This window comes from Phyllobates terribilis, unplaced genomic scaffold (genome assembly GCF_046119375.1).
Source record: "Phyllobates terribilis strain yellow unplaced genomic scaffold, ASM4611937v1 Scaffold_11__3_contigs__length_659146591, whole genome shotgun sequence".
NCBI classification, from domain to species: domain Eukaryota; kingdom Metazoa; phylum Chordata; class Amphibia; order Anura; family Dendrobatidae; genus Phyllobates; species Phyllobates terribilis.
Genome location: NW_027362771.1, coordinates 532,840,140 through 532,867,004, shown reverse-complemented (window position 1 = coordinate 532,867,004; position 26,865 = coordinate 532,840,140). Strand labels below are relative to the sequence as shown.

The window sequence follows — 26,865 nt, the reverse complement described above, 5'->3', positions numbered from 1 at the left end:
TTTTACCCCCTATTTTTAAGGTGAAATAAATATTTTGATTCTTCCTAATGAATAAACAGAGTAGGTGGCAGCTCTCCGGGTGCACGGGCAGAATCTTTTCTCTGCCATTCTTTGGGTTAATTAACACACAGATAGACCGACAAGACTGTGTCGTTACTTTGCAGATCTTTAATGGGATCCTCTGTTAACCTCCCTTGCAGTCATGCCTTTATGGGTCTCCTGGGGTAATATCCATGACGCGTCTCATCAAATGCAGGTCAGATGCACGTGTATAGGACGTAACCCTGGGGGGCCAGCGTAGATATTGCACATTAGTGTAGAACCCCCTTTAACACGGGAGGAAGATGCCAGTTTACAAGAGGTTAACTACATAAGGGGGCTAAAACTTATTTACTTGTATAAAATGGGACTTTAAAAAAATATTGCATGACCGCCCAAATCGTGTCCCAGGTCTGTGGGACTAGAAGTAAATATGGGTAATACACAGGTATGATTCCCACAGTTCTCATGTTTAAATATTAAAACCAACGCCCCCTGTACATGTCACATTCATATACACGTGGTATATGCAGAGCTGTACTTTTATATTCTCGCCCTATGGAAGAAACTAAATTCCTTTTTGTTTTGCCCCTTTATAACCATTTAATGGTGGGTGGCTGCAAGGCAGCAGTGGGTGGTTGCAAGGCAGCAATGAGCTGCCACCTGTAACTTTTCTCTGGCCGGGTAAAAAAAAGCAAAGACAGAGAGTAGAGGATGCCAGCAGTGAGTGTATGGATGGAAGATGGGGAGTGCAGAAAGAAGGGCTGAACGGGAGATGATCTAAGAGAGGCCCTTAAATGCATCCAATTTGAAAGCGGTGTCCAGGAATCGCTTCAACTCTGTCATGTGGGTCTTCTTGTTGCCGGTGGCCGGGGCGGCTGCAGGTTCTCGGCCGGCGTACCTGGAGAACAGGGACGTACGGTTTAGAAGACTTATAATTTTCTTACCGTACTATATCATGCAAAGCACTAATGGTAACTGGACAGCAGCGGCCACCTTGCCAGGAATAATAGTGGTGGGGCATTAGCAATACAACAACCCCAATAAATGGTACCCGCAAAATACGGGATGACTACACAGGACTCCACATCAATACACAAGTCCAGCATCAGCAAGAACTTAAAGGGGTATTTTAATCTCCAAAATCCTAACCAAATATGTAGTAGGTGTAATATTAATAATATTAGCAAATACCTTCAATTAAAAATGTAGTGTAGTTCTTTTGATTAGCTATGCCTCTTTCCTCATGTGCAGGTCATTGCAGAACCTTAGGTTTCCATTGTTACGACCACTGCTATAGTGACAGTTAGTTGCTAGTGGTCAAAACCATGGATACCTAAGCTACTGCAATGCCCTGCACATGGGGTAAGCGACTTAACTTATCAGAAGAACTATACTACTTTTCTAACTGTCATCCACACAAATAAAGTAAAGCGTTCAGGCTTGCCCTTACGTGCTCATCCCTAGCAGTCCTGTTCCAGGTAAATTTATTATAATAAAAAGATTTTTTTTGGAAGTGGGGATTATTGGTATGTCCTTATGGAGTACTGTTCTGCCTAACTCTTTTTAGGGACATCCATAAACCACTTCTTGTTATTCGTTTATACATGCTTATGCATAGTTAGCAAAATATATAAAATAATTTTATAAAAAAAATATAAAAAAAATATATATATATATATATTTGCATTACTTTTTGCCTGGGTATAAAGTATAATTGTCTATATCTATATATGATTGGCTATTTTGGATGGAGCGTTAAGGGGGTTGTACCCCTGTTTGTTTGAAGTACGGGTATTTATTTATTTATTTTTTAATTTTTGAATAAAGATTAATGGTTTTATATTACCCTCAATACTCGCTCTTTATTTGTGTGGATGATATTTTTCTGTACAAATTCATGTTTTATAAGTTTTGAGTTGGGTATGATATATAGTTACCTATGGATACCATTTGGGACTTTTTTTGTGCTTGTTAATACTTTTCTAACTGGAAATATTTGCTAATATTATTATACCTACTACATATTGGCATAGGACCTTGGAGATGGGAATACCCCTTTAAAGGGAACCTGTCACTTGAATCATTTTACCCACACCACGGGCAGAATGAATAAGAGCTCTGCAGTTTCAGAGAAAGGAAAGTTTGAAGTGTGGCTGGGTATTACCATCTCAACATGCTGCGGAGGAACCCCACAATGTAAACTGAGGCTGCAGATTTGACCTCCGCAGTACGGCCATTTATGCTGTGGATTTCACCTTTTGCAATGCAGACGGTGAAGACTGCAATATATCAGCAACTGTATACACAACACTTTAGTGATTCATAGTGAAGTCTGAAGGCAGAGTGTTTCATTGGTTAGTGTAGAAGAGGAGGTAGGCAGTGTTCAGACCTTGTAATCATATCCCTGTCTGGTGAATAAGCTGAGATTCTAATAAAGAACCTATATCTGAGCATCGGAAGAGCCGTGATGGACGCGGCCTGCTGTCCTACTTCACACCTACCAGACAGGCTTATTGCGGTGGATTGTGGTGCGTAATCTTGGCTTCACGTAATCGTAATAACCCTGATTTTTGTGTTCCTCTTGGCACCAGACGAGATCTGCATTGGGGTATTTATTCACTTCCATCTCCAGAAGGTCAAATGGGAATGGAGACAGCTAAAGACATAAGAAAAAAAAAGAAACAGCAAGCATTTATATTAACAAAGTAATTCTGTCCCCACCAAAATTCATCTTGGGATGTCAAATTCAAACACACAGGGCCAAAATGAAAAACTTGGGACAAAGTCGTGGGCCAACCGTATACAGTATAATGGGCCCCACATAGTCCTCCATACAGAATAATGGGCCCCCACATAGTCCTCCATACAGAATGGGCCCCCACATAGTCCTCCATACAGAATAATGGGTCCCACATAGTCCTTCATACAGAATAATGGGCCCCACATAGTCCTCCATACAGTATAATGGGCCCCCACATAGTCCTCCATACAGAATAATGGGCCCCACATAGTCCTCCATACAGTATAATGGGCCCCACATAGTCCTCCATACAGTATAATGGGCCCCACATAGTCCTCCATACAGAATAATGGGCCCCCACATAGTCCTCCATACAGAATGGGCCCCCACATAGTCCTCCATACAGAATAATGGGCCCCACATAGTCCTCCATACAGAATAATGGGTCCCACATAGTCCTCCATACAGAATAATGGGCCCCACATAGTCCTCCATACAGAATAATGGGCCCTACATAGTCCTCCATACAGAATAATGGGTCCCACATAGTCTTCCATACAATATAATGGGCCCCACATAGTCTTCCATACAAAATAATGGGCCCCCACATAGTCCTCTATACAGAATAATGGCCCCCCACATAGTCCTCCATACAGAATAATGGGCCCCACATAGTCCTCCATACAGAATAATGGGCCCCACATAGTCCTCCATACAGAATAATGGGCCCCACATAGTCCTCCATACAGAATAATGGGCCCCACATAGTCCTCCATACAGTATGATGGGCCTCACATAGTCCTCCATACAGTATGATGGGCCTCACATAGTCCTCCATACAGTATGATGGATCCACATAGTCCTCCATACAGTATAATGGGCCCCACATAGTCTTCCATAAAGAATAATGGGCCCAGATAGTCCTCCATAAAGAATAATGGGCCCCACATAGCGGTGGTGGTTCTGGTGTCGCGGGCCAAATATAACCACCCTGCGGATCAGATTTGGCCCAAGGGCCAGAGTTTGACATGCATGGTCTAAGGAAACTGTCTCTGCGCTAACTGTTGGCCATGAACAAGAATTATATGGTGCAGACTAGTGAGCTTCTCCTACCTGCTCCACACGGGTAATTGCCACCTCGGCCTCCATTTCTCGGGTGCTGCGCTCTTTGGTCAGGTCGTAGTACACTTTTCCTGTGCAGAAGACTATGCGCTTCACTCCAGCAGGGTTCTGGGACGCGGGCCCGGCGTCTGGGATAACTCTTTGAAAATGTGTGCCTGAAATGAGACGATAGTGACTGGTATCCATTCTGACGAGAAGCGATGGTCAGATAATATATGGGATATATCAGGTAAATCATAACGTATGTAAAGAATATTTATCTGTCAGTAGGTATTACTATCACAAGAATATTTATTTATTTTACTCACTTATATAACACCATTAATTCCACATAACTTTATAGAAATTATCATTGCTGTCCCCATTGGGGCTCACAATCTACATTCCCTATCAGTGTGTCTTTGTAGTGTGGGAGGAAACCGGAGGAAATCCACGCAATCATGGGGAGAACATACAGACTCCTTGCAGATGTTGTCCTTAGTGGGATTTGTACCCAGGACCCCAGCGCTGCATGGATATCCTCAATATTCCAAAACTCCCTCACAGGTACAGGTCCCACCTCAGGAGCGCTCAGATATTAGCAGAAAGGCGGTTCAGTGACTTTCTGTAATAATTACCATAAACCTAAAAGGAGAGGGGCGCGGACGGCAAGAGTTCCCCTAATGCGTGTATTAATGAAGAAAGGGTGGTCCCAGAAGTGAGATGACGAGAAAAGATCAGGCAGATGAAAATACTCATTTAAAGGGAATGTATCACCAATCTTTTTTTTCGGTAATGGAAACCATTATTGATGGTGATAAATCTGTTTTGTTCTATTTTCTGTACCTGACTATGGTGGCGGTTCATCTTACTGGAGCTCGTTAACAGAATTGCTTTATAGTAGCCACAGAATAATAATTTTATTTATATAGCGCCAACATATTCTGCAGCGCTTTACATGGACCATAGAGACAACAGTCTGGAGACAGCTGCTGACTTCTACAGTAACTATCTCAGGACTGTTGTGGTCTGTGGTCCATGTACAGCGCCGCAGAACATGTTGGCACTATAGAAATAAAATTAGCATTAATTTCAGGCATGCTCTGTGCAGAGGACACATTTACTTTTAGTAGAGAGGCCTCACATGTTTGGTGCCAGAAAAATATTGAAAAAGCTCATCATGCAGGACAATCCATCTGACCTGATATCATCTCGTCGAAACTTGACCTTGCTTCAGGATGACGAAGGAGGGACTTTGGAGTGAAGACGATAAGCTGCGAGGCAAAAAAAATAAAATAAATCAGTGCACAACAGTGAAAAATAATAGAAGCTGGCTGGTATGATGTCTCCCATACACAGCACACACAGATATGAGGGATTCCTGCTCCCCTGTCTCTATAGAACACACCCATAGAGGCAGCAGCATGGAGGACATTATACAGCAGTACTGAGCAGTGTAGATGTGAATCCAGCACTGGAGAGAGATAAACACTAGAAAACTGCTGTCTCCCTGCTTCTCTCTCTGCTCTTCTCCTCTCCATAGACTTCAATAGGAATCTATAATCTGGCAGTCCGTCTTGCTCTGAGCAAAATGGGTTTGAGCGGTTTGTTCTTTTCATTTCTGAATAAATTCAGGAGCAGTAGTGGCTCATTAGTGGAGAAACATCTTTCTCTGATAAGCTATATTGGTGTGTGTCTATAATATAATTAGGGATGTGTCCCTCTGTCGGAAGCCTCTATAGACTGCGCAAGCGCTATGAGCCGGCACAGTCTGGCCCCAGACAGAAGAACGCGTACCACTGAACGCATACCACAATCTCCGACACCATAAGCACATACCTGAACGGGAGGAGTGTTACTGTGGCGCCTCTGTTCAGTCTGGAGGCCGGCGGAGTGCGTCGTCGGAATCGGCGCATGCGCATAGCGCGATATCCGGCACCATTATAGTGAAGACATATTTGCAGTGTGTCTTCAACAAAATGGCGCCGGACAGCGCGGTACACGCAGGTGCTAACTCCAGCGCCATTTTGTTGAATACACACAAAAATGTGTCTTCATTAAAATGGCGCTGGATATCGCGCTATGCAGGCGCGGATTCCAGTGCCATTTTAGTAAAGTAACACAGGTGACACACTGCAGGGGAGCGATGAAAAGGTGAGTAGGAGTGTTTTTTTTATATAATTGATACAGGATGGGAGCAGCACGACACAAACAGGATGGGAGCAGCACGACACAAACAGGACGGGAGCAGCACGACACAAACAGGACGGGAGCAGCACGACACAAACAGGATGGGAGCAGCATGACACAAACAGGACGGGAGCAGCACGACACAAACAGGACGGGAGCAGCACGACACAAACAGGATGGGAGCAGCTCGACACAAACAGGACGGGAGCAGCACGACACAAACAGGATGGGAGCAGCATGACACAAACAGGACGGGAGCAGCACGACACAAACAGGATGGGAGCAGCATGACACAAACAGGACGGGAGCAGCACGACACAAACAGGACGGGAGCAGCACGACACAAACAGGACGGGAGCAGCACGACACAAACAGGATGGGAGCAGCATGACACAAACAGGACGGGAGCAGCACGACACAAACAGGACGGGAGCAGCACGACACAAACAGGACGGGAGCAGCACGACACAAACAGGACGGGAGCAGCACGACACAAACAGGACGGGAGCAGCACGACACAAACAGGACGGGAGCAGCACGACACAAACAGGACGGGAGCAGCACGACACAAACAGGACGGGAGCAGCACGACACAAACAGGACGGGAGCAGCACGACACAAACAGGACGGGAGCAGCACGACACAAACAGGACGGGAGCAGCACGACACAAACAGGACGGGAGCAGCACGACACAAACAGGATGGGAGCAGCTCGACACAAACAGGATGGGAGCAGCACGACACAAACAGGATGGGAGCAGCACGACACAAACAGGATGGGAGCAGCACGACACAAACAGGATGGGAGCAGCACGACACAAACAGGATGGGAGCAGCACGACACAAACAGGATGGGAGCAGCACGACACAAACAGGATGGGAGCAGCACGACACAAACAGGATGGGAGCAGCACGACACAAACAGGATGGGAGCAGCACAACACAAACAGGATGGGAGCAGCACGACACAAACAGGATGGGAGCAGCACGACACAAACAGGATGGGAGCAGCACGACACAAACAGGATGGGAGCAGCACGACACAAACAGGATGGGAGCAGCACGACACAAACAGGATGGGAGCAGCACGACACAAACAGGATGGGAGCAGCACGACACAAACAGGATGGGAGCAGCACGACACAAACAGGATGGGAGCAGCACGACACAAACAGGATGGGAGCAGCACAACACAAACAGGACGGGAGCAGCACAACACAAACAGGACGGGAGCAGCACAACACAAACAAGATGGGAGCAGCACGACACAAACAAGATTGGGGAGCAGGATGGGGGCACACAAAACAGGATGGGGGCGCACATACTAGGATGGGAGAGCACATAACAGGATGGGAGCTTCACATAACAGGATGGGAGAGCACATAACAGGATGGGAGAGCACATAACAGGATGGGGTAGCATGGACCAGGATATGGGACCATATACAAATAAAAATGCTCGCTACATATCACATACATATATGTATACACACCAATATAGCTTATTAGTGATAGCTCTTTCCCCACTAATGAGCCACTTCTTCCCAACTCCTGAACTCAGAATGATACATATATAATACAGTTAGGTCCAGAAATATTTACACAGCGACCAAATCTTGGTGATTTCAGCTCTGCAGGCCACTATTTTGGATTCAAAATTAAACAACTGAGATGCACTTGAAGTATAGACTTTTAGGTTTAATGAACAAAAATATCCTGTAAAATGTTTAGGAATTGCAACCATTTTCCTACAAATCTTCCTTGTTTCAGTGGCTCAAAAGTAATTGGTCAATTAAGTTCACCATAAATAAAATGTTCATGTTTAATACTTTGTAGAGAATCCTGTGCAGGCAATGACTGCCTGATGTCTGGAAGCCATGGACGTCACCAAACATTGGGGTTGCTTGTGGATCTTTCTATCTTAAATTTTGTCTTAAGCATGTGAAATGCAGCTCGATGGGGTTGACATCTGGTGCGAGTGACTCGGCCATGGCAGAATATTCCACTTCTTTGCCTTACACTCCTGAGTTACTTTCGCAGTATGTTTTGGGTCATTGTCCATCTGTACTGTGAAGCGCCATCCAATCTACTTTGCGGCATTTGGTTGTGTCTGAGCAGAAAGTATCGCTTTGTACACTGCAGAATTCATCCGGCTGCTTCTGTATTCAGTTTCGTCATCAATAAACCCTAGTGGCCCAATGCCATTGGAAGCCATGCATGCCTGTGCCATTACACTGCCTCCACCATGTGTTACATAGGATATGTTGAGCTTTGGATCATGAGCTGTTCCATACCTTCTCCATACTTTCTTCTTCCCATCATTCTGGTACAGATTGATTTTAGGTTCATATGTCCAAAGAATGCTTTTCAAGAACTGGGCGACTTCTTTAGATGTTTTTTTTTCGTTGGCAAAGTCTAACCTGTCCTTTCTAATTAGAAAGCTGATTAATGGTTTTCACCTTGTGGTGAACCTTCTGTATTTGCTCTCATGAAGTCTTCTCTTTATGGTAGACTTAGATACTGAAATACCTACTTCCTGGAGAGTGCTCTTCACTTGGGTGGATGAAGGGGTTGTCCTTCACAATGGAAAAGATTCCGTGATCATCCACCACTGTTGTCTTCCGTGGACATCCAGGCCTTTTGGAGTCCCCAAGTTCACCAGTCGCTCCTTTTTTACAGAACTTTTGATTTGGCCACACCTAACATTTCTGCTATCTACTGATGAACTGATGAATGTCTTTTTTTTCAGCCTAATGATGATCTGTTTCTCTTTTATCGTTAGTTTCTTTGACCGCATGTTGTGGGTTCACAGCAACAGCTTCCAAATGCAAATGCCACACCTTGAATCAGCTCCAGACCTTTAACCTGTTTAACTGATGATGGATTAACTAGGGAAAAGCCAACAGAGCCAATTAAAGAGCTTTTGAGATAATTGTCCAATTACTCTGGGTCCCTTTATAAAGAAACAGCTACATATCAAAGGGCTGTAATTCCTAAACCCTGACTGCAATTAGGATCTGAATACCCTCAAATTAATGCCGAGAGTCTGCACTTTAAGCCCATATTGATTATATAACTGTACCTTGAATATGTTTTGGTAAAAAGTTAAAATCCCAAAACTTGTGTCACTTTTGTCATTTATTGATATATTAATAAGATATATTGCAAAAATTCTTATGTTTTCTTGTACTGTTTGGACTGGTGCAAAGTAGTTGAATTGATAGTAACCATTTAAGTGGTAATATGATTAACAGTAATGCAGTAAAAATATCGTGTCCCCTCTCATTCAAAAAAAAAATTCCCAAACCATACCCACCGGTTTCCGGAAAGGTAGCAGGATCTGTCTGCGGAGCACATGGAAATAGTTGGCCGGAGTGGAGCAATTGACAACAATCCAGTTACAATCATAAAGCTGACGAACAGCGAAGTCTTCAGAAGCTTTCTGTTGAGGAAGTAAAAGGTATAAATCACATTCAGGTTCTGCATTTACACCAGCAAGTAACCTCTACGTATAATTGCTATCAACACTCTTTTATTTCTCTGTCCACATCAATAATCAGCTCCACCCATTAGTTATATGGCACCGCTATAAGGTGTCCATGTCGTTCCCCTGGCTGCGTAATACAGATATCCCAAAGGTTAATTAGTACACCTTGTTCATTTAGCAAGGCGATGCTTCCTTGCTGATTTGCTTGAAATCAATGTAATGGTGGAAATTCTGAATCTACACATAAACTCACCCAAATCTAAAGAGAAGGATAGAAGAGGGCGACTTACAGGCCACATATCTGGGTCGTCATTGCACATCTGCAGGAAGCGTTCAGGTCTAGCAGAAGAATGTTCAGGACCCTAAAAGACAAACCGATATATATGTGTAACTTACCATATACATTCACTCCCTCATTTCTGCACATTAAGCAATGTCCCTTTCCTGGTAAACGACACGCTGCCCCATAGCAATGCCATCTATCACGTGAGGAGTAAAAAAGAGCCTATAACACTTAAAGGGAACCTGCATGGTCCACGAATGCTATTAACCTGCAGACATAGGGTTAATCTGTAGGTTAATAGCGTTATGGAGGTGCCCGGCTGCTGTACTGAAAATGCAGCAACCGGGAGAAAATTAACCCTGTTTCTCCTGGGAGCCGCCGGCTTTCAGTCATGCAGGTGTGCCCAGAGCAATAACAGTCACCGCTCACTGCACTGACAGCGGCAGCTGTAAGCACACCCCGACACTGACTGACAGCCAGCTCTATAGTGTGTCAGTGCCGGGGCTTGGTTACAGACAAAGCTCTCAGTGCTGTAAGAAGAGACTGTAATTACTCTGGGCACGCCTGCATGACTGAAAGCTGGCGGCTCCCGGAAGGAAAAAAAAAAGTTAACTTTCTCCCAGGTGCCATACTTTCAGTCCTGCGACCAGGCACCTGCATAACGCTATTAACCTGCAGATTAACCCTATAGCTGCAGGTTGATCATATTGTTGAACCTGACAGGCTCCCTTTAATAAATAGGCTGCACGAGCAGTAAAACTACACCAGTTGTATGTGTGAGGGATTGTAAGGTGACATGCTTGGGTTCAGGACACAGAATAATAATGTGCGACATATGGTAAGCAGAATTATGCTTTGATATTAATCCCAGGAGAATAAATAAATCTGATTAACAAGTGTCCTTTCCTAGATTTATGTTTCTCTCTAAGTGTAACCATCTGTTACAAATTGCTTTTACGGGCGGCATGGTGGCTCAGTGGTTAGCACTGCAGCCTTGCAGCGCTGGGGTCCTGGGTTCAAATCCCACCAAGGATGACATCTACTAGGGGTTTGCATGTTCTCCTCGTGTTTGCGTGGGTTTCCTCTAGGTTCTCCGGTTTCCTCACACTCCAAAGACATACTGATAGGGAATCTAGACTGTGAGCCCCGATGGGGATAGCGACGATAATGTATGTAAAGCGCTGCGGAATAGGTTAGCCCTATATAAAAAAAAAATTAAATAAATAAATAAATTTTATTAAAACCTGTAGGTTATCGCTTTCTTACCATTCCCTCCATGCCATGGGGTAGTAACAGGACAATTCCATTCTGTCGTACCCACTTAGCCTGCCCAGGGCAGATGAACTGGTCAATGATACATTGAGCCGTGTTGTGGAAATCTCCAAACTGTGCTTCCCAGAGGACGAGAGCATTCGGGCTGGCCATCGCAAACCCAAGCTCGAATCCTGGAAGAGACAAACCGTGAAATTAAAATATCAAATATACTCAATGTGCTTGATAAAGGGGTGCCCAACTCTAACCCCCCCCGACATATACATCTTACTGTGAGAGTAGGACTATGTGACCCACAGAACAAGCCGAAGTAAACACCTTCACTACTTTCTATTACTAACTATATCAAATAGGAACCCACTGCCTTCATAATGTAGATACCGTCATATGGTGGCAGTAATATAGGACACACTTACCCAGCACACCGTACTCCGAGAGCGAGCTGTTACACACTGTATATGGAGCCTGGTTGGGCCACATATGATTCATGGGGATACAGGTTCTCTTGTCCACATTTTGGTCATGTAACACGTGGTGACGGTGGCTGAAGGGGAGACAAGTGTGTAAGAAAAAGCAATAGAGTGCAGATGTATATTATACAGAGGATACGGAAAGTATTCAGACCCCTTTAAATCTTTCACTCTTTGTTTCATTGCAGCCATTTGGTAAATTCTAAAAAGTTCATTTTTTTTCTCATTAAAGTACACTCTGCACCCCATCTTGACTGAAAAAAACAGAAATGTAGAAATTTTTGCAAATTTATTAAAAAAGAAAAATTGAAATATCAGATATCCTGGATGAAAACCTCTTCCAGAGTGCTCTGGACCTCAGACTTGGCCGAAGGTTCACCTTCCAACAAGACAATGACCCTAAGCACACAGCTAAAATAACAAAGGAGTGGCTTCAGAACAACTCTGTGACCATTCTTGACTGGCCCAGCCAGAGCCCTGACCGAAACCCAATTGAGCATCTCTGGAAAGACCTGAAAATGGCTGTCCACCAACGTTCACCATCCAACCTGACGGAACTGGAGAGGATCTGCAAGGAAGAATGGCAGAGGATCCCCAAATCCAGTGTGAAAAACTTGTTGCATCATTCCCAAGACGACTCATGGCTGTACTAGCTCAAAAGGGGGCTTCTACTCAATACTGAGCAAAGGGTCTGAATACTTATGACCGTGTGATATTTGAGTTTTTCTTTTTAAATACATTTGCAAAAATTTCTACATTTCTGTTTTTTTCAGTCAAGATGGGGTACAGAGTGTACAATAATGAGAAAAAAATGAACTTTTTAGAATTTACCAAATGGCTGCAATGAAACAAAGAGTGAAAAATATAAAGGGGTCAGAATACTTTCCGTACCCAGTGTGTGTGTGTGTGTGTGTGTGTGTGTGTGTGTGTGTGTGTGTGTGTGTGTGTGTGTGTGTGTGTGTGTGTGTGTGTATTATATATATATAATCAAGTCCAACAAAACAGATGACTGGAATAACCAGATCCATATGCTCTAACAACCATTTTACTATATTTACATTTCCAATTATAGGAATAATATAAAATTGAGCTACAGCTATGGATCATTTTTGCAAAGAAAGCAGCACTATATAAAACTGATCTAGCATACGTGGGTGAATAAAGAAATAATTTATTGTATTATATTTATACAGATCTGGTTCTGTTGCCCGCCCCGTCTTATAAGTGCTTTGTGTACGAGGTGGATGTCTCCCCGGTCACTGCTGTGCCAGTCTGAACATGTTACATCAGTTCCTTTGTGACTGCGGTGCGAGATACAATGGCTGTCACACGTGATTGGCACAAAAGAAGAGCACCGTGCAGGGATTTGTTTTCGCGCTCTGAGGCTGCGTTTGGTGCTGATATTTAGTGAAGACTTTGAGCGCAGAATGGGGAAAGTATATTGTCGTGAAGAAGTGTGCATGAATGGACAGTGAGGCTCCAGGAAGATGGCACAAGTGTCAGCCATGAAGAAGGAGCTGGACGTCCGTCTATTGAGCACGTGAACGGATTCTGTCGGACAAGGATGAAGATTGACGTCTGATGAAGAGCTGAAGACAGAGGTGCGCTCGTGGCTCGCAGCTCAGCCTAAAATATTTTTTTAATGAGAGAATGTGACAGCTTGCTCACAGTTGGACAAAGTGTATTGAAAACCCATGAGATTATGTTGGGAAATTATATACTTGTCTTTTCTGAAAGTTAATTAGAATAAATTCTCTCGTCAGAGTGCGATATTTTTGACTTGCCCTCGTGTGTGTATATATGGCTTATATCTATCCTTATAGTAAGAAGTCTCCAGTTCAAAACACTACAACGGCCTACTGTGACAATACCTGAACGTTCCCCTCTCTACATCTTGCCCACTCAGACGAATATGGATGCCTTCTTTTAGGAGAGAGCCGAATGCCATATACTCAGCCAGTGCCCAGTCAATAGTCCTGTTCTTCACCATTTCTCCTCGGGCTTTCAATATGCGGCTCAGACCTGGGGGAGGCAAAAGGTTAGTGTATAAGCCCAGACGACAATCAAGTGCAGTTAGATGTTCCTAAAAAAAAATGGAAAAAGACTTTACCTCCATGGATAGTAAAGTCCTCCACAGGAACGGAGCTGGCCACATTTCCTATGTGATTCAACTCATCTTCACTGAGGCCAGTAGAAGGGCAGGACATGCTGCGGGGCTGTCCATCCAGAGTGAAGAAGCCTGTAAGGAGGTGGAAGCATTTAGAACAAAGCAGAAATGCCTCGCTTAAAGGGCTTGTGCCCCGACTCCTAACTCTGACATTGGGTGTGAATAGACCCTGAAGCATGTTGGGTGGGCACAGGAGCAATGTCCGATACCCAGCAGGTATTGTGCACGTAATTAGACTAGGACATGTGCATGCTACTTGTCAGGTATCTCTGCAACTGTCCCACCCAATGTGCAGTAGTGATCATCTCTCCAGGCAGAAAAGAGAACTGATACAACAGAAACTGATCACATACCGGGCCATGGGGAGTCCAGCCAGTGCTTGATATGAAGGATCTTCTCATCTTTGGAGCGGGTTAGTGCTTCCTCACAAATTCTGTCATACTTGGCTATCTCCTCCTATAAAGCATTCACAAAACGGCTTCATACAAGAGTAACAAAACACTGGATTATGAGCTGCGCGCCGCGCCTGGTCACCGCTTGTGTGCCACGCCTGGTCACTGCTTGTGCGCCACGCCTGGTCACCGCTTGTGCGCCACGCCTGGTCACCGCTTGTGCACTTCATACCTCATACTCCGGCTGATTAACCACTCCTTGTGAAATAAGGGTCTCTGCGTATTTTTGTAGCACTGCCTTCTGTTTGCGGATCTGCTTGTACATCAGGGGCTGGGTAAACATGGGCTCGTCCATCTCGTTGTGGCCATTGCGACGGTAGCACACCTACAGAAGAGAAGATGCATAGAGTGCCCTTATTTTTGCGTGGCGAGCTAAAGTTTTTATTAGTATAATTTTTAGGTACATACGCTTTTTATTGCATTGGGGGGGGGGGCAGGTGGAAATATTGAATAACAGCAATTCTGGAGTTAACTTGATTTTTTACATTTTCTTTTGTATTGTGAAAAGGGGCAATTCAAAATTTAGTGTATTTTTTTTTTCTTTTTTTTTTTTTATTCGTTCTGAATTTCTTTAGTTCTACTACCGGGATTTAAACCAGCAATTATTAGATCGTTCATATTACAGTATATATTAAAATTAACAGCAACCGTTCAAACAGTAGCCGGGGAACTCACATCTTCTTAAAATAATTGATTTATTTATTCAGTAGTATAAAAGTCACAAAAAATGGTTGAGCGCAAGAGTACAAAAATGAACAAAAACAGAAAAGAAATATCCACTGCACTCCCAGGCAACATGTTTCAGACCTACATGGTCCAGGCTTGACCATGGACTATGCAGGTCTGAAACCTGTTTCCTGGGAGCGCAGTGGATATTTCTTTTCTGCCTTTATATTTTTCGAGCTGTTGTGTTCAACCATTTTTGTGCCTTTTATACTACTGGATCAAAATAAGCAATTATTTTAAGAAGATGTGAATGCCGGTTATCGTCTGGATTGTTGCCTTCACTGGAGTACTTTGCCGTGCACCTGGACAGGTGAGCTGATTGCTCATTTTTCACATTAAAATTAACAGTCACCCATGAAGCCTTGGTGGTGTCTGTAGGCAGTGAGAATGCTATGTTTCATATCTATTAGGTGTCTATACGGAGCATGTAGCCCTCAAAACAGAAGGTCCACCCACTCCAAAACATTCAGCGACAACTATTGACTTCACAGATCTCCAAAGTAGTTGTGAACAAGTCTTTCTGAAGTTTTGAACATAGACTTTGACTAGTTATGCAGTGATAGGGTACACTGAATAATAGGGAATATTTGTGGTTGCTTTCTGGGCGACATCCCAGGACTAAATGCAGCTGGACATGACGAGCAATGATGATGGGAGAATGTGGAAAACGCCTTCAAGTTTCCTAGAACTGCATTGTTCCTTGCTCAAGAACAGAAAGGTTAGAGGACACGTGATCCAGAAAGAAATACCTAACTCACGTCACTGAGAAAGATCAAACAGGCAATCATTAACAGAGTAATAATGACATTAGTAACCTGATATGTGCACCATCAGCTGATGACGGCCTCCACGTCTGCACAATCTGTATAGAATTACAAGTCTTGTTTCTACGACATCATGAAATCTGGGTAAGAGGCCACGTACCAGATCTACGACCACATCTTTGTGGAAGGTGCTCCTCCATTCTGCGGCCACGTTGCACACGTACTGCACAGCTTCAGGGTCATCGGCGTTGACATGGAAGATTGGGGCGTTGACAACCCTAGCCACGTCTGTAGGGTACGGGGAAGAGCGGGCCATACGAGGATCAGTGGTGAAACCAATCTGATAGAGAGAGGAAGGTAATTTAAAGAAAAATGGAAGTGTGTACAAAGAGAAAATATAAACCTGGTCCTGCTCTCTTAATAAGCCCATGAGAGTTTGCCCTTAATGGGCCTATATCGACGCCGTAACAAGTCGATTGTGCTTATATGAAGGCCCTTTTATACGAGTTTGGCCATTGATGAGGTCAATGATTAGGGACAGTGTTACCTATAAAAGCTCATTTGCAATTATTATTCAATGTGAAAGGGCTTTAAGAACAGGGACCAATAAAAACTCTGATCTCCACCTGAAGATTAAAGATCTTCAAGTCACATCTTTGGGGGCTTCCTACCATTGTGGCATATTACCACTGACAACTGCACTGGGCTATTATATGCTTATCCCAAAACAAGGTTTTCATTGGATATAATTCCCGTTACATGTACAGAAACGAGCCACATACCTGGTTGTTGACCACAACATGAACGGTGCCATGTGTAGTGTGTGATGGGAGATCGCTCAAATGGAAAGTCTCATACACTATGCCTTGGCCGGCAAATGCAGCATCCCCGTGAATGAGGATAGACATCACCTGAGAGAACAAAGAGGACAACTGTCAGGACCATGACCAACAGTGAACCTCGCTCTTCTAGACATGCCCACTTCCGACTTATTACCTTCTTGCCTTCATTATCCCCACCATAGAACTGTTCTGCTTTGGTTTTTCCTTGGACAACAGGGTCAGCAGCCTCAAGATGGGAAGGGTTGGCGACCAATGATAGGGTGATGTTCCTATCAGTTACCCTGTTTATCCGCCTGTGATACATTCCCAAGTGGTACTTCACGTCTCCAGAACCCTGAAGGAGGAGGAAGAGTTATTCATTCTTTTTACTCAAGTGTCCTAGTCCACAAAGGACTGCACATGGACCCAAAGTAGTCATGTATGTGTGCGTGAAAAATAAAATATCAACATGTCCCAACGTTCAGCGGGTGAGAGTCAGATGGGCCAAATGACACACACGGGTACAGGTGCACTACCCGCGGATCCAGTTCCTTTGGGCATGACATGGCCGATGCTTCACCCAACTCTGCCTGATCGTGTTTTGGAAATGGTAAAATAAAATAAAAATATCATAACTCGCCTCATCGGCAGCTTCCAGTTTAGAGTCAAACTGGCAGAATATCTGCTCCAGCTCTTTTCGGATCACATTCGCCAGAACATTAAGACGACCTCTGCAAAACAGACAGGAGAGGACACAAAAAAAAAACAATGGTCATTCACGATGTGACATGGAGGAACAACAAAGATCGGCACTGTGAATACAGCGTCAGCTACCTGTGTGGCATCCCCATGATAACATAATCCACGCCGTTCTCGCTTGATTTGTCAATGATGGTCTTCAAGGCGGGAATTAAGACTTCACATCCCTCCAATCCGAAACGCTTCTCAGATGACCACTTACGATGGAGGAACTCTTCAAACCTATACATGGGATTCCAATAATAATGAGTATAACTTTACCAAATATAACCACAGGAAAAAAGTCTGACAAGTAGTAAAGGAACAAGATAAGTCTGACGGTTCTCATCCTTCCAAGTCATGCTATAATGGAGTTCAAAGAACGATCTCAGGAGGACAACCCTTCTCGAGTAAGAACTGGCCTAGCGATCAACTTACACAGCAGCTCCCCATTTGAGTTCCTAGAAGGGGGAGTTCATAGATGATGAAATCAATGTGATCTAGAAGATTTATACCACCTCGGTAACCGGAACAAAGGGATTGTCCGGAATTTTTAAAGATTTGTTTCAGGGTAGGAAATGTGTTAAAATAAAATAAGCAGACTAATAAAAAGAAAATAAAAAATAAAAATACTAGAAAAAAAAATTGGAAAATAAACGTAAAATTGAAAAATCACTCCCCTTTTTTTCCAAAATGTACAAGTAAAATCTAAGCAATAAAAAAAAACTTACCATATTTGATATCGCCACATGTGTACTTACTTGTCCAAACTAATAAAAAAAATCTAAATAATTATTTTATATGGCAAATGCTGAAACGTTAAAAAAAAAAAAAAAAAAAAAAAATTGGAATGGCAGAAACATTGATCCTTTTTTTCATAACCTGTCACCCCAAAAATTGAATAAAAAGAGATTGGCTATTAGTATGGACCCATAAATTAAAAAATAAATGTAACAAACAAAAAAAAAAACACGCCCTCCTTCAACTCCATTTTTTTCCAAGTTTTTCTTATTTTCAAGTAGTAAACAAACTACATAAACTTGTTATCACCATAAATGTACTGACCCGTAAAGCAAAATTATCATCAGGTCATTTTAACTACAATGCGTCTGTTTTTAAAAATAGAAAACAATGGCAGAATTTCTGTTGTTTTTTTCCCATTTCATCTCGCTTGGAATTTTTTTCTTGTGTTTCAGTACATTATATGGTAAAATGAAAAATGCCTTTCAAAACTACAACTCGACCCGCAAACAAAAAGCCTTTATACAGCTATGTCGGTGGAAAAAGAAAAAAAATATATGGTTCTTGGAAGCTGAGGAGGAAATTAAAAAAAGATGGCCAACACTCCAAAGGGGTAATAATGTGCCCTCATCCCATCTCCAAGATCCTATCCCAATATGTAGTACGTGTAATAATAATAATATTAGCAAATACCTCCAATTAGAAATGTAGAATAGTTCTCCTGATAAACTGTCACTTACCTCATGTGTAGGGCATTGCAGTAGCTTGGGATCCATGGTTAAAACCACTAGCAACTAGCTGTCACTATATGAGTGGGCGTAACCATGGATACCCAAGCTACTGCAATGCTCTGCATATGGGGTAAGCGACACAGCTTATCAGGAAAATGTACTACATTTCTAATTGGAGGTATTTGCTAATATTTTTGTTACACCTACTACATATTAGGATAGGATCTTGGAGACCACCAAGCTACTGCAATGCCCTGCTTATGGGCTAAGCGACATAGCTCACTATACTACATATATGTAATTGGAGGTATTTGCTAATATTATTATTATTACACCTATTACATATTAGGATAGGATCTTGGAGATCACCAAGCTACTGCAATGCTCTGCATATGGGGTAAGCGACATAGCTCATCAGGAGAACTATACTACATTTCTAATTGGAGGTATTTGCTAATATTATTATTATTACACCCACTACATATTACGATAGGGTCTTGGAGATGGGAATACCTCTTTAATGGATATACCATGACCTGGATGCATGAGAACCTTATAGACTCATCTTATGAATCAATGATAGCACCTGGTAGATCGGACCAGTCTTGCCAGCAGAGTGCGTTTCTCCTCGTTGGTGAACTGCATGATTCCCGGGGTCTCAAACTTCTGCCGGATCCACTGACATTGTTCCAAGTCATTGATGAACATGAACTCGACCCCGATGTGCTGACAGTAAGAGCTCTGCACACAGAAACAAGAGATGGAGCAAAGCAGGAGAAAATGCAAAAGCGCTAGCAAAATACGGAGGCGCCAATCACATCGCCAGCGGGTGGCCACCTCTCACCTCCAGCCTTTTAATGATCTCTCGAAGGGGCAGTGCCGTCTCATTCCCTCCAATAAAAGTAGTGGTTGGCAAATGGAAGACTTTGTCCAGGTCGGATTCCTCTAGCCCGTAAAACCCTGTGGAGGGCGGTGGTCAGAGACAGACAGACGGAGGCAGCGTTACAGAAGGAGAAACGCAATGCGGCCAGCCATGCAATGAGCATTACGGAAAGGGTGTGATGGCGTTCACAGTGGTGGGATACATCAGTGGAAAGAGCAAGGTATATGGCACGGACAGACACAGGACAATGAGACATGTGGGTGGAGAACGCATCACACACGGTATATGGGGTCATTGTGGTTTATAAAGATGTGTTGGAAAATTGCAGGACAGAGGTGATGGCACATAGTCGGGGCAGCGAATGGGACAGGAAGCAGGTGAGGGGGACAAGCAGCATGGTAGGTGGGGGGCAGAAGAGAGACGTTAATCTACAGCTGTCCTGAGAGTACGCTCATTTCATGTTTCCATTATAGAATCAATAAAATCACAAGCTTCATAGTAACCAACGCTGCAGAGCCAGAAAATCAGTACACAATACCTAATGTAACAGCTATTTCTAAGTATAAAATGGCTTGTACAGGGTTAGAGAAACATGGCTGACAAACCGCATTACACCTGTCCATGGGTCGTGTCTGCAATACCACACACAGCCTGTAGACATGCGTGGCGCTGTTTTGTCCAACAGCAGCCAAGTTTCTCCAATTCTTTAATGTGAGACACCTATTGTGCCTGATGCTCTACCGACCTGAGCAGTTTGCTGCTGACTGTGCCAACAACTAGTGGTCACATCATGTCACTGCATCCTTAGAAAAAGAAGTAATTGCCCAAGTAGGTGCAGTATTTTTTACTAAAAAAAAAAAGAAGTTTTTCTGATTTCCAAGTATCCAGAATAAGATGCAAATCTCCTTTCTTAGTGGCACTCAGCAATCTGAGAATTAAAGGGCAACTGATAGTGGATTCATGCTGCCCGAACCATGAGTAGCATATATCAGACCCCAGCTCTGACATGTCAGCCAGGTATGTTTTCCTATAAAATGTTGCTGTGTTTCAGAAAAGACATACATTATTGAGCCTGCCTAGGAGTATGACACTTGGGTGACTAGTCCAAGAGGCGGATCCTCCCCACCCCGCTCCTCTTGAGTGACAGGTCTCTCCCTATACACACACACACGTATATTTTCTCTGAAACGTTCTGAATAATACATACCTGGCTGAAATTACAGAGCCAGGGTCTGATTCCTGCTGCCTGAACCAATCAGCAGGAGAACCCGTCATCTCCTCCGTCAGGTCCGCCTTAGTAAATAATTGTATTTCTCATAAAATTACAATTTTGGACTATGTGTTCTGATAACTCTAACTTGTGCCGTTCATCTTTTATCCCTACTGGAAATTTATGTATAAGTTGACAACTGGGTGTGACCAATGGGGGGGCATGTCCCTGCTTGTCAGCACTGATTGGACAGTATCCGGGCATGTAGTGACACGCCCCCCACGTGACATCACCCAGCTGTCAACTTATTCATAAATTTCTAGGAAGAGTAATAGAGGAACGGGACAGCATGGACTTATAACAAAAGATGATCCAGAATTATTCATATATATTTTTTTACAAGTATTTACTAAAACTGACATACAGGGACAGGACCACCTGAATTGAACATTTGGGGCAAAGCGGATACGCTGCATATACCATAGGTAGGGTCTGAGGAGCAGGTGCACCACACACAGACCCATAAGTTTAGGATCTCCTCCTCAGGTCCCATACTTGGCATAACACAGAATATTAATTTTGTCCGGATGTTCTTAGATTAAGAAAAAAAAAAGACTAAATAAACAATAATATTTCATAATAAACTCTAAAACCCCTTTATAGATTCCGGACATGGAGATTGCTGGTTATGTAAGTAACACGCTCAGTAAATCTGATCCTAATGTCCTTTCTGTGAAGAATACATCTGGTTTCTGGCTGGGACGTCTTGTCTCTGCCACCCACAAAGTTCACTTTGTATTGAACCCTACAAAAGTACAAACGTTCAAGTCACCCAGAGAACTGGCACGCACACACCGGGATTTGGCATAGTCTACCAGCTCAATGATAAAGCATATGTGTGGCGTACAAGACGGTAATCCAGGTCCACACACTCACAAAGAAACCATCCATACACCACTTACCACTCCATATTCTACAGGATATTACAGGGTGAAATCCATGGTTAAAGTCCACAGCACAGGTCAATTTCTGCTGTGGAAAATCCACTGTGCATCTGCCCCATGCCGTCTGCACGCATCCTATAACAGTCATAGGCCGGGTTCACACAAGTGCATTTTTTGCTCAGTGTGTACACACTGACCAATGTTAGCCAATGTGGTTTTCCATATAGACTTAAGGTCCGTGTGGAATAAATCGCATACAATAGTCTCAGCTTTAGGGCCGCAGTCAGACGGCTGCACTACATCGCAATCCTCGGACTGGCCGTTGGCAATGCTGACCTGAGCATGATAGCACGTATTTCTATGCAGCGGTCACGGTTAGGTGAGAAGGGCCGACGGCAAGTCCGAGGATAGCGATACGATCCTCGCGCGAGCAATACGGCAGTTCCAGAACCCCGTCTGCGATGCAGATGAGTGTACTTAGATGTATATGACGCATGTCGCGTCTGAAATTTGCAGACGTTACTGGCCAGGTAATTTAAAGTCTTGTGTGAACCTGGCCATACAGTGCACAGCAGCACACCGCATCAAGGCTCACAGCATACACATCATTTAGGCTCCACTCTGTGGGTTTCATACACATGGAGGATGGACTAAAAACTGATGCATCCAGATTTCTGGCTTATTTAGCTATGGACTCCTGCAGAGTACATATCATATACAGCAGCCTGTATTCCACCCATCATCACATTATAGGATCCTGTCCAATGTATGGAATACAGGCTGCTGTAAATATGGCAGTAACAGGGAAAGTAATTTCCCATCCTGTTTAGTGGGAGTGATCCCGTTGCCTACTTGACGCAGTATCACAAATGCTCTGGTTACAGGTGGGACTTGCGTAAGACAGATAGGAAGGAGCAGAGGGTGTGGAGAGGGTATGGAGAGGAGAAGGAAGCGAGGAGGGCTGTTAGATAAAGGAGATTTTTCCGTACCTCCCACCGTGAGAACTCGAAGCCGATCCAGGAATGCCGACAGGTCTGAGTGTGTTAGGAGAGCGCAGCACGTGGGGAGTTGGGGGTTAAAAAGAGGAAGAAGCGCAGCATGGGGAAAAGAGAGGAATCTTTAAATATAAAATCTCAACAGCGCACAAAGGGGCTCCTACGAGCCGCAAGCCATCTCTGCAACGTAACCGGGAGAGAAAAGAAAACAAGCACACAGGCACGTAAGCTTCCAGCGTGCGGCGCAGTCCCGTCCTGTAATGTGCACACAGCAGTGTAATAGACACACATAGATCTGCAGAGATCTATGTCTCCAGCTTCTTACTCATCCCAGTGTAAGACAGCCTCGTGAAAAACACTTGCACTTCACACACTCATACTCACACAGGGCTGGAAAAAGAAAATAACACCGTAAGGCGACACAAGTCAGTCTCATCTATGTGCTATCCCTTTAAATCCAGCACATGGAACCATAGAAGTCAATGGTTTTTATTTGTACATATGTTAAGAAAAACTTGGAGCATGTTCTATACCGACATATCGGTAGCACAATCGTATATATAAGGCCTTAGGCTCTGTGAAGGCTACATCGGACACTTACGCTAACTGCATGGTACAGACTGGGATGTTTGGACAGGGTCTTCTGAACTAAACTCAACAGCCTCATGAAAATGATGGGTTCTGGTCAGGAGACCTGGGGCCAGTCTGAGGATCAAGCTCTGTATACGGACCATGAAAGTCGGAAGCAGTATACACCGAGAAGACTATACTCCACTGAAGGCTCTGACGTAAGCGGCATAACCGGGTCTTCTAAGGATCTGTACGAGGCAGGACACCTCTTCGGCAAACCTTGCGTCATTGCCTAGTCACGAGCTACATCTCCTGAAGTCATTTCTAGACTTCTGGCCATAGAAGAACTGTGCCCCTTAGTATTAGGATTTATCAATATTACTGATCTGTAATATAAAGGCAATGGAGATCTGTGGGCCTATAATGTGTCATAGTATCCCTCAGATCTCAGCGTTTTTTTCTCATGAATTCCATATGAATCGCATACATATTACATAAGTATGTTCTCCTAGAAAAATTGAGTTTTCTGCTTTAAATATGGCCTGTCTCTTGCCATAAAGATGTATTTTTTTAACCTGGTATAAATGCCGCTGTTCTCAAGAATCCAGCTCGGTTTTTCTTTTGATCCTGTGCCTCTCTGTTCCTGAGATATGGCCTTCCCTTTATAGCTATCTAGTCTTGTTAGCCAAAGGGGTGTGGTCCGGAACTTTTCTCTCTGGGCAACACCTTGAAGCCCACATCCACTTCGCTATGGGTGAGTTCCCACGTTCAGAATTTGCTGCAGTTTTGACGTTGCGTATTTATGCAGCGTCAAAACCGCAGCGGCCAGATGTTACACCATAGTGGATGGGATTTCTAGAAATCTCATGCCCACTGCGCGTCTCTGTGCACCTGCGGATCACCTGAGGAAACTGAGACACAGAGTGACTGCAGACAGATTTCGATCGGACAACCCCTTTAAGATCTAAATAATTGCTGGTGACTGGACATGATAAAGTGTGCTTTCTCTGGGTGTGAGACATGCATTGGGCGCACTGTGTCAGTATCAATTCACGGGTAAAATCTGTCTTCTGTGAAGACAGATTCTCCTAGGAGATGACAGTTGGTGCTTCTAAAATTCTATGGAGGAGCTAGAAGCTAACACAGACATTCTGCTGCAAGTTCTCCTAAAACGAGTTACATTTCTCCATAGACCTTTATCAGCACCAACTGTCATCTCCTATCTCAGTAATGTAACAACCTGTATTCACTGAAGATTAGTTATGATCGAGCATGCTCGTTGCTCGAGATTTATGAGCATGCTCGGGCGAGCACCTATTATCTTCAGCGTGCTCGGGGGTTAAGTTTTCGTCGCTCCGTGAACTTGATTTGTGACTGTTTGACAGCTTTAATACATGTGAGGAATGCCTGTTTTTCCAGCATTCCTCACATGTATTAAAGCTGTCAAACAGTCGCAAATCATGCTCACGGAGCGACGAAAACTTAAAGCCCGAGCACGCTGAAGATAATCGGTGCTCGCCCGATCATGCTCAGAAATCTCGAGCAACGAGCATGCTCGATCATCACTACTGAAGATAGATTTTACCCGAAAATTGACAATTTTGAGAATGAAAGATCGGTCAAGGGGGAGAAAGAAGCAGATTTCTCTAATAGGATATATTACAAAGTTTGTTAATTTCACATATACTCCTGATTTATGAAAATGGATAAATAAAATGACAGTTTAGAGGCATTTACACTGCAAGATAATCATAAACAAGCGTTATTAAAAACGGTAGTTACACAACTATCTCACAGTGTAAACAGGCTGCTGGTCACCCGACGAACAAGCAAAAAGGCAAAGTAATCTTTAGTGAAGCACAAAAGATCGTTCTCGGCGGTGCATCGACCTGTGTAAACAGGACTCTCACTGCCCAGAACCATGGCAGCCTATGTGCACTGAGTGATCTAGTATTGATCGCTCAGTGCGCATCGCTTGCTTTGGTCTATCTGTGTAAACAGGCAGTTAAATGTCCGCCGATTGGTAAAAGTTTACCAATCGGAGGGTGTATCTTGCCGCCAGTCCGTCCGTCTAAACGGACCCTTACTCTTTGAATCTGTATGGGACACATGCTGGTTTCACAGTGCAGTCTTTACGCAGACTGACCAGTAGCACCATACAACTGCCGATCGGTAAACATTTACTGATCGGGGGTCATTTAAAATTCCGGTTTACACAGGCAGACAAAAGCAAACTGCACACTGAGAGATTTATATTAGATTGCTCAGTGTGCATAGTCTGTCATTGTTTTCGGCAGTGAGAGTCCTGATTACACAGGAAGATGCACTGCGGAGAACGATGATCTTTTGTGCTGCACAAAAAAAATCTTTTTCCAAATGAACTTCTACCTGATGCTCATCTTATTCTGAAAACTTCAGGGAAAAAAAACTGTCTGTATGACTCTCTGCAGTCAGATGTAAGAGTTCTGGAGGCTGAGTGACTCAATGATTCTCGGCCTTGCCAGTATGAGCATGCACATAGAGGTGACCGGTAATCAGCCCATTGGACTCCTAAGTCCAGAATTATTATTATTATAGCGCCATTTATTCCATGGCTCTTTACATGTGAAAAAGGGGTATAATACAAGAACAATTACAATAATCTTGAACACAATGTGACAGCGACTGGTACAGGAGGAGCGAGGACCCTGCCCGCGAGGGCTCACAATCTACAAGGGATGGGTGAGGATACAGTAGGTGAGGGTAGAGCTGGTCGTGCAGCGGTATGGTAGAGCGGTGGTTACTGCAGGTTGTAGGCTTGTCGGAAGAGGTGGGTCTTCAGGTTCCTTTTGAAGGTTTCCACGGTAGGCGAGAGTCTGATACGTTGGGGTAGAGAGTTCCAGAGTAGGGCGGAAGCACGGGAGAAATCTTGTATACAGTTGTGGGAGGAGGAGATAAGAGGGGAGTAGAGAAGGAGATCTTGTGAGGATCGGAGGTTGCGTGCAGGTATGAAACGGGAGACTAGGTCGGAGATATATGGAGGAAACAGGTTGTGAATGGCTTTGTATGTCATGGTTAGGGTTTTGAACTGGAGTCTCTGAGCAATGGGGAGCCAGTGAAGAGATTGACAGAGAGGAGAGGCCGGGGAATAGCGGGGGGACAGGTTTATTAGTCGAGCAGCAGAGTTTAGGATAGATTGGAGGGGTGCGAGAGTGTTAGAGGGGAGGCCACAGAGCAGGAGGTTGCAGTAGTCGAGGCGGGAGATGATGAGGGTGTGCACTAGTGTTTTTGCAGATTCATGGTTTAGGAATGTGCGGATCCGGGAGATATTTTTGAGTTGGAGTCGGCAGGAAGTGGAAAGGGCTTGGATATGTGGTTTGAAGGAGAGTTCCGAGTCCAGGGTTACCCCAAGGCAGCGAGCTTGAGGGACTGGGGAGAGTGGGCAGCCATTGACGTTGATAGATAGGTCAGTTGGGAGGGTTGAATGAGATGGCGGAAAGATGATGAATTCCGTTTTGCCCATGTTAAGTTTTAGAAATCTGGCAGAGAAGAAGGCTGAA

General features: G+C 43.9%; 1 protein-coding gene across 2 annotated transcripts in view; it reads right to left on the bottom strand.

Annotated features, from left to right (window-relative positions):
* Positions 1–616: 616 nt before the first annotated feature.
* OGDH (oxoglutarate dehydrogenase) overlaps positions 617–26,865 on the bottom strand; it is a 65,346-nt gene continuing 39,097 nt past the window's right edge. For both annotated transcript variants that reach the window (XM_073653769.1, XM_073653768.1), the window contains exons 5-23: positions 19,569–19,684; positions 19,311–19,465; positions 17,349–17,495; positions 17,155–17,245; positions 16,690–16,869; positions 16,476–16,604; positions 15,854–16,033; positions 14,376–14,528; positions 14,105–14,207; positions 13,695–13,823; positions 13,456–13,606; positions 11,531–11,658; positions 11,109–11,287; positions 9,850–9,921; positions 9,389–9,514; positions 5,085–5,157; positions 3,896–4,059; positions 2,544–2,698; positions 617–940 (exon numbers count right to left, since the gene is read on the bottom strand). In XM_073653769.1, the coding sequence (XP_073509870.1) occupies positions 820–940; positions 2,544–2,698; positions 3,896–4,059; positions 5,085–5,157; positions 9,389–9,514; positions 9,850–9,921; positions 11,109–11,287; positions 11,531–11,658; positions 13,456–13,606; positions 13,695–13,823; positions 14,105–14,207; positions 14,376–14,528; positions 15,854–16,033; positions 16,476–16,604; positions 16,690–16,869; positions 17,155–17,245; positions 17,349–17,495; positions 19,311–19,465; positions 19,569–19,684 (2,552 nt within the window). In that variant the 3' untranslated portion in view covers positions 617–819. The remainder of the gene's footprint in view (positions 941–2,543; positions 2,699–3,895; positions 4,060–5,084; positions 5,158–9,388; positions 9,515–9,849; positions 9,922–11,108; positions 11,288–11,530; positions 11,659–13,455; positions 13,607–13,694; positions 13,824–14,104; positions 14,208–14,375; positions 14,529–15,853; positions 16,034–16,475; positions 16,605–16,689; positions 16,870–17,154; positions 17,246–17,348; positions 17,496–19,310; positions 19,466–19,568; positions 19,685–26,865) is intronic.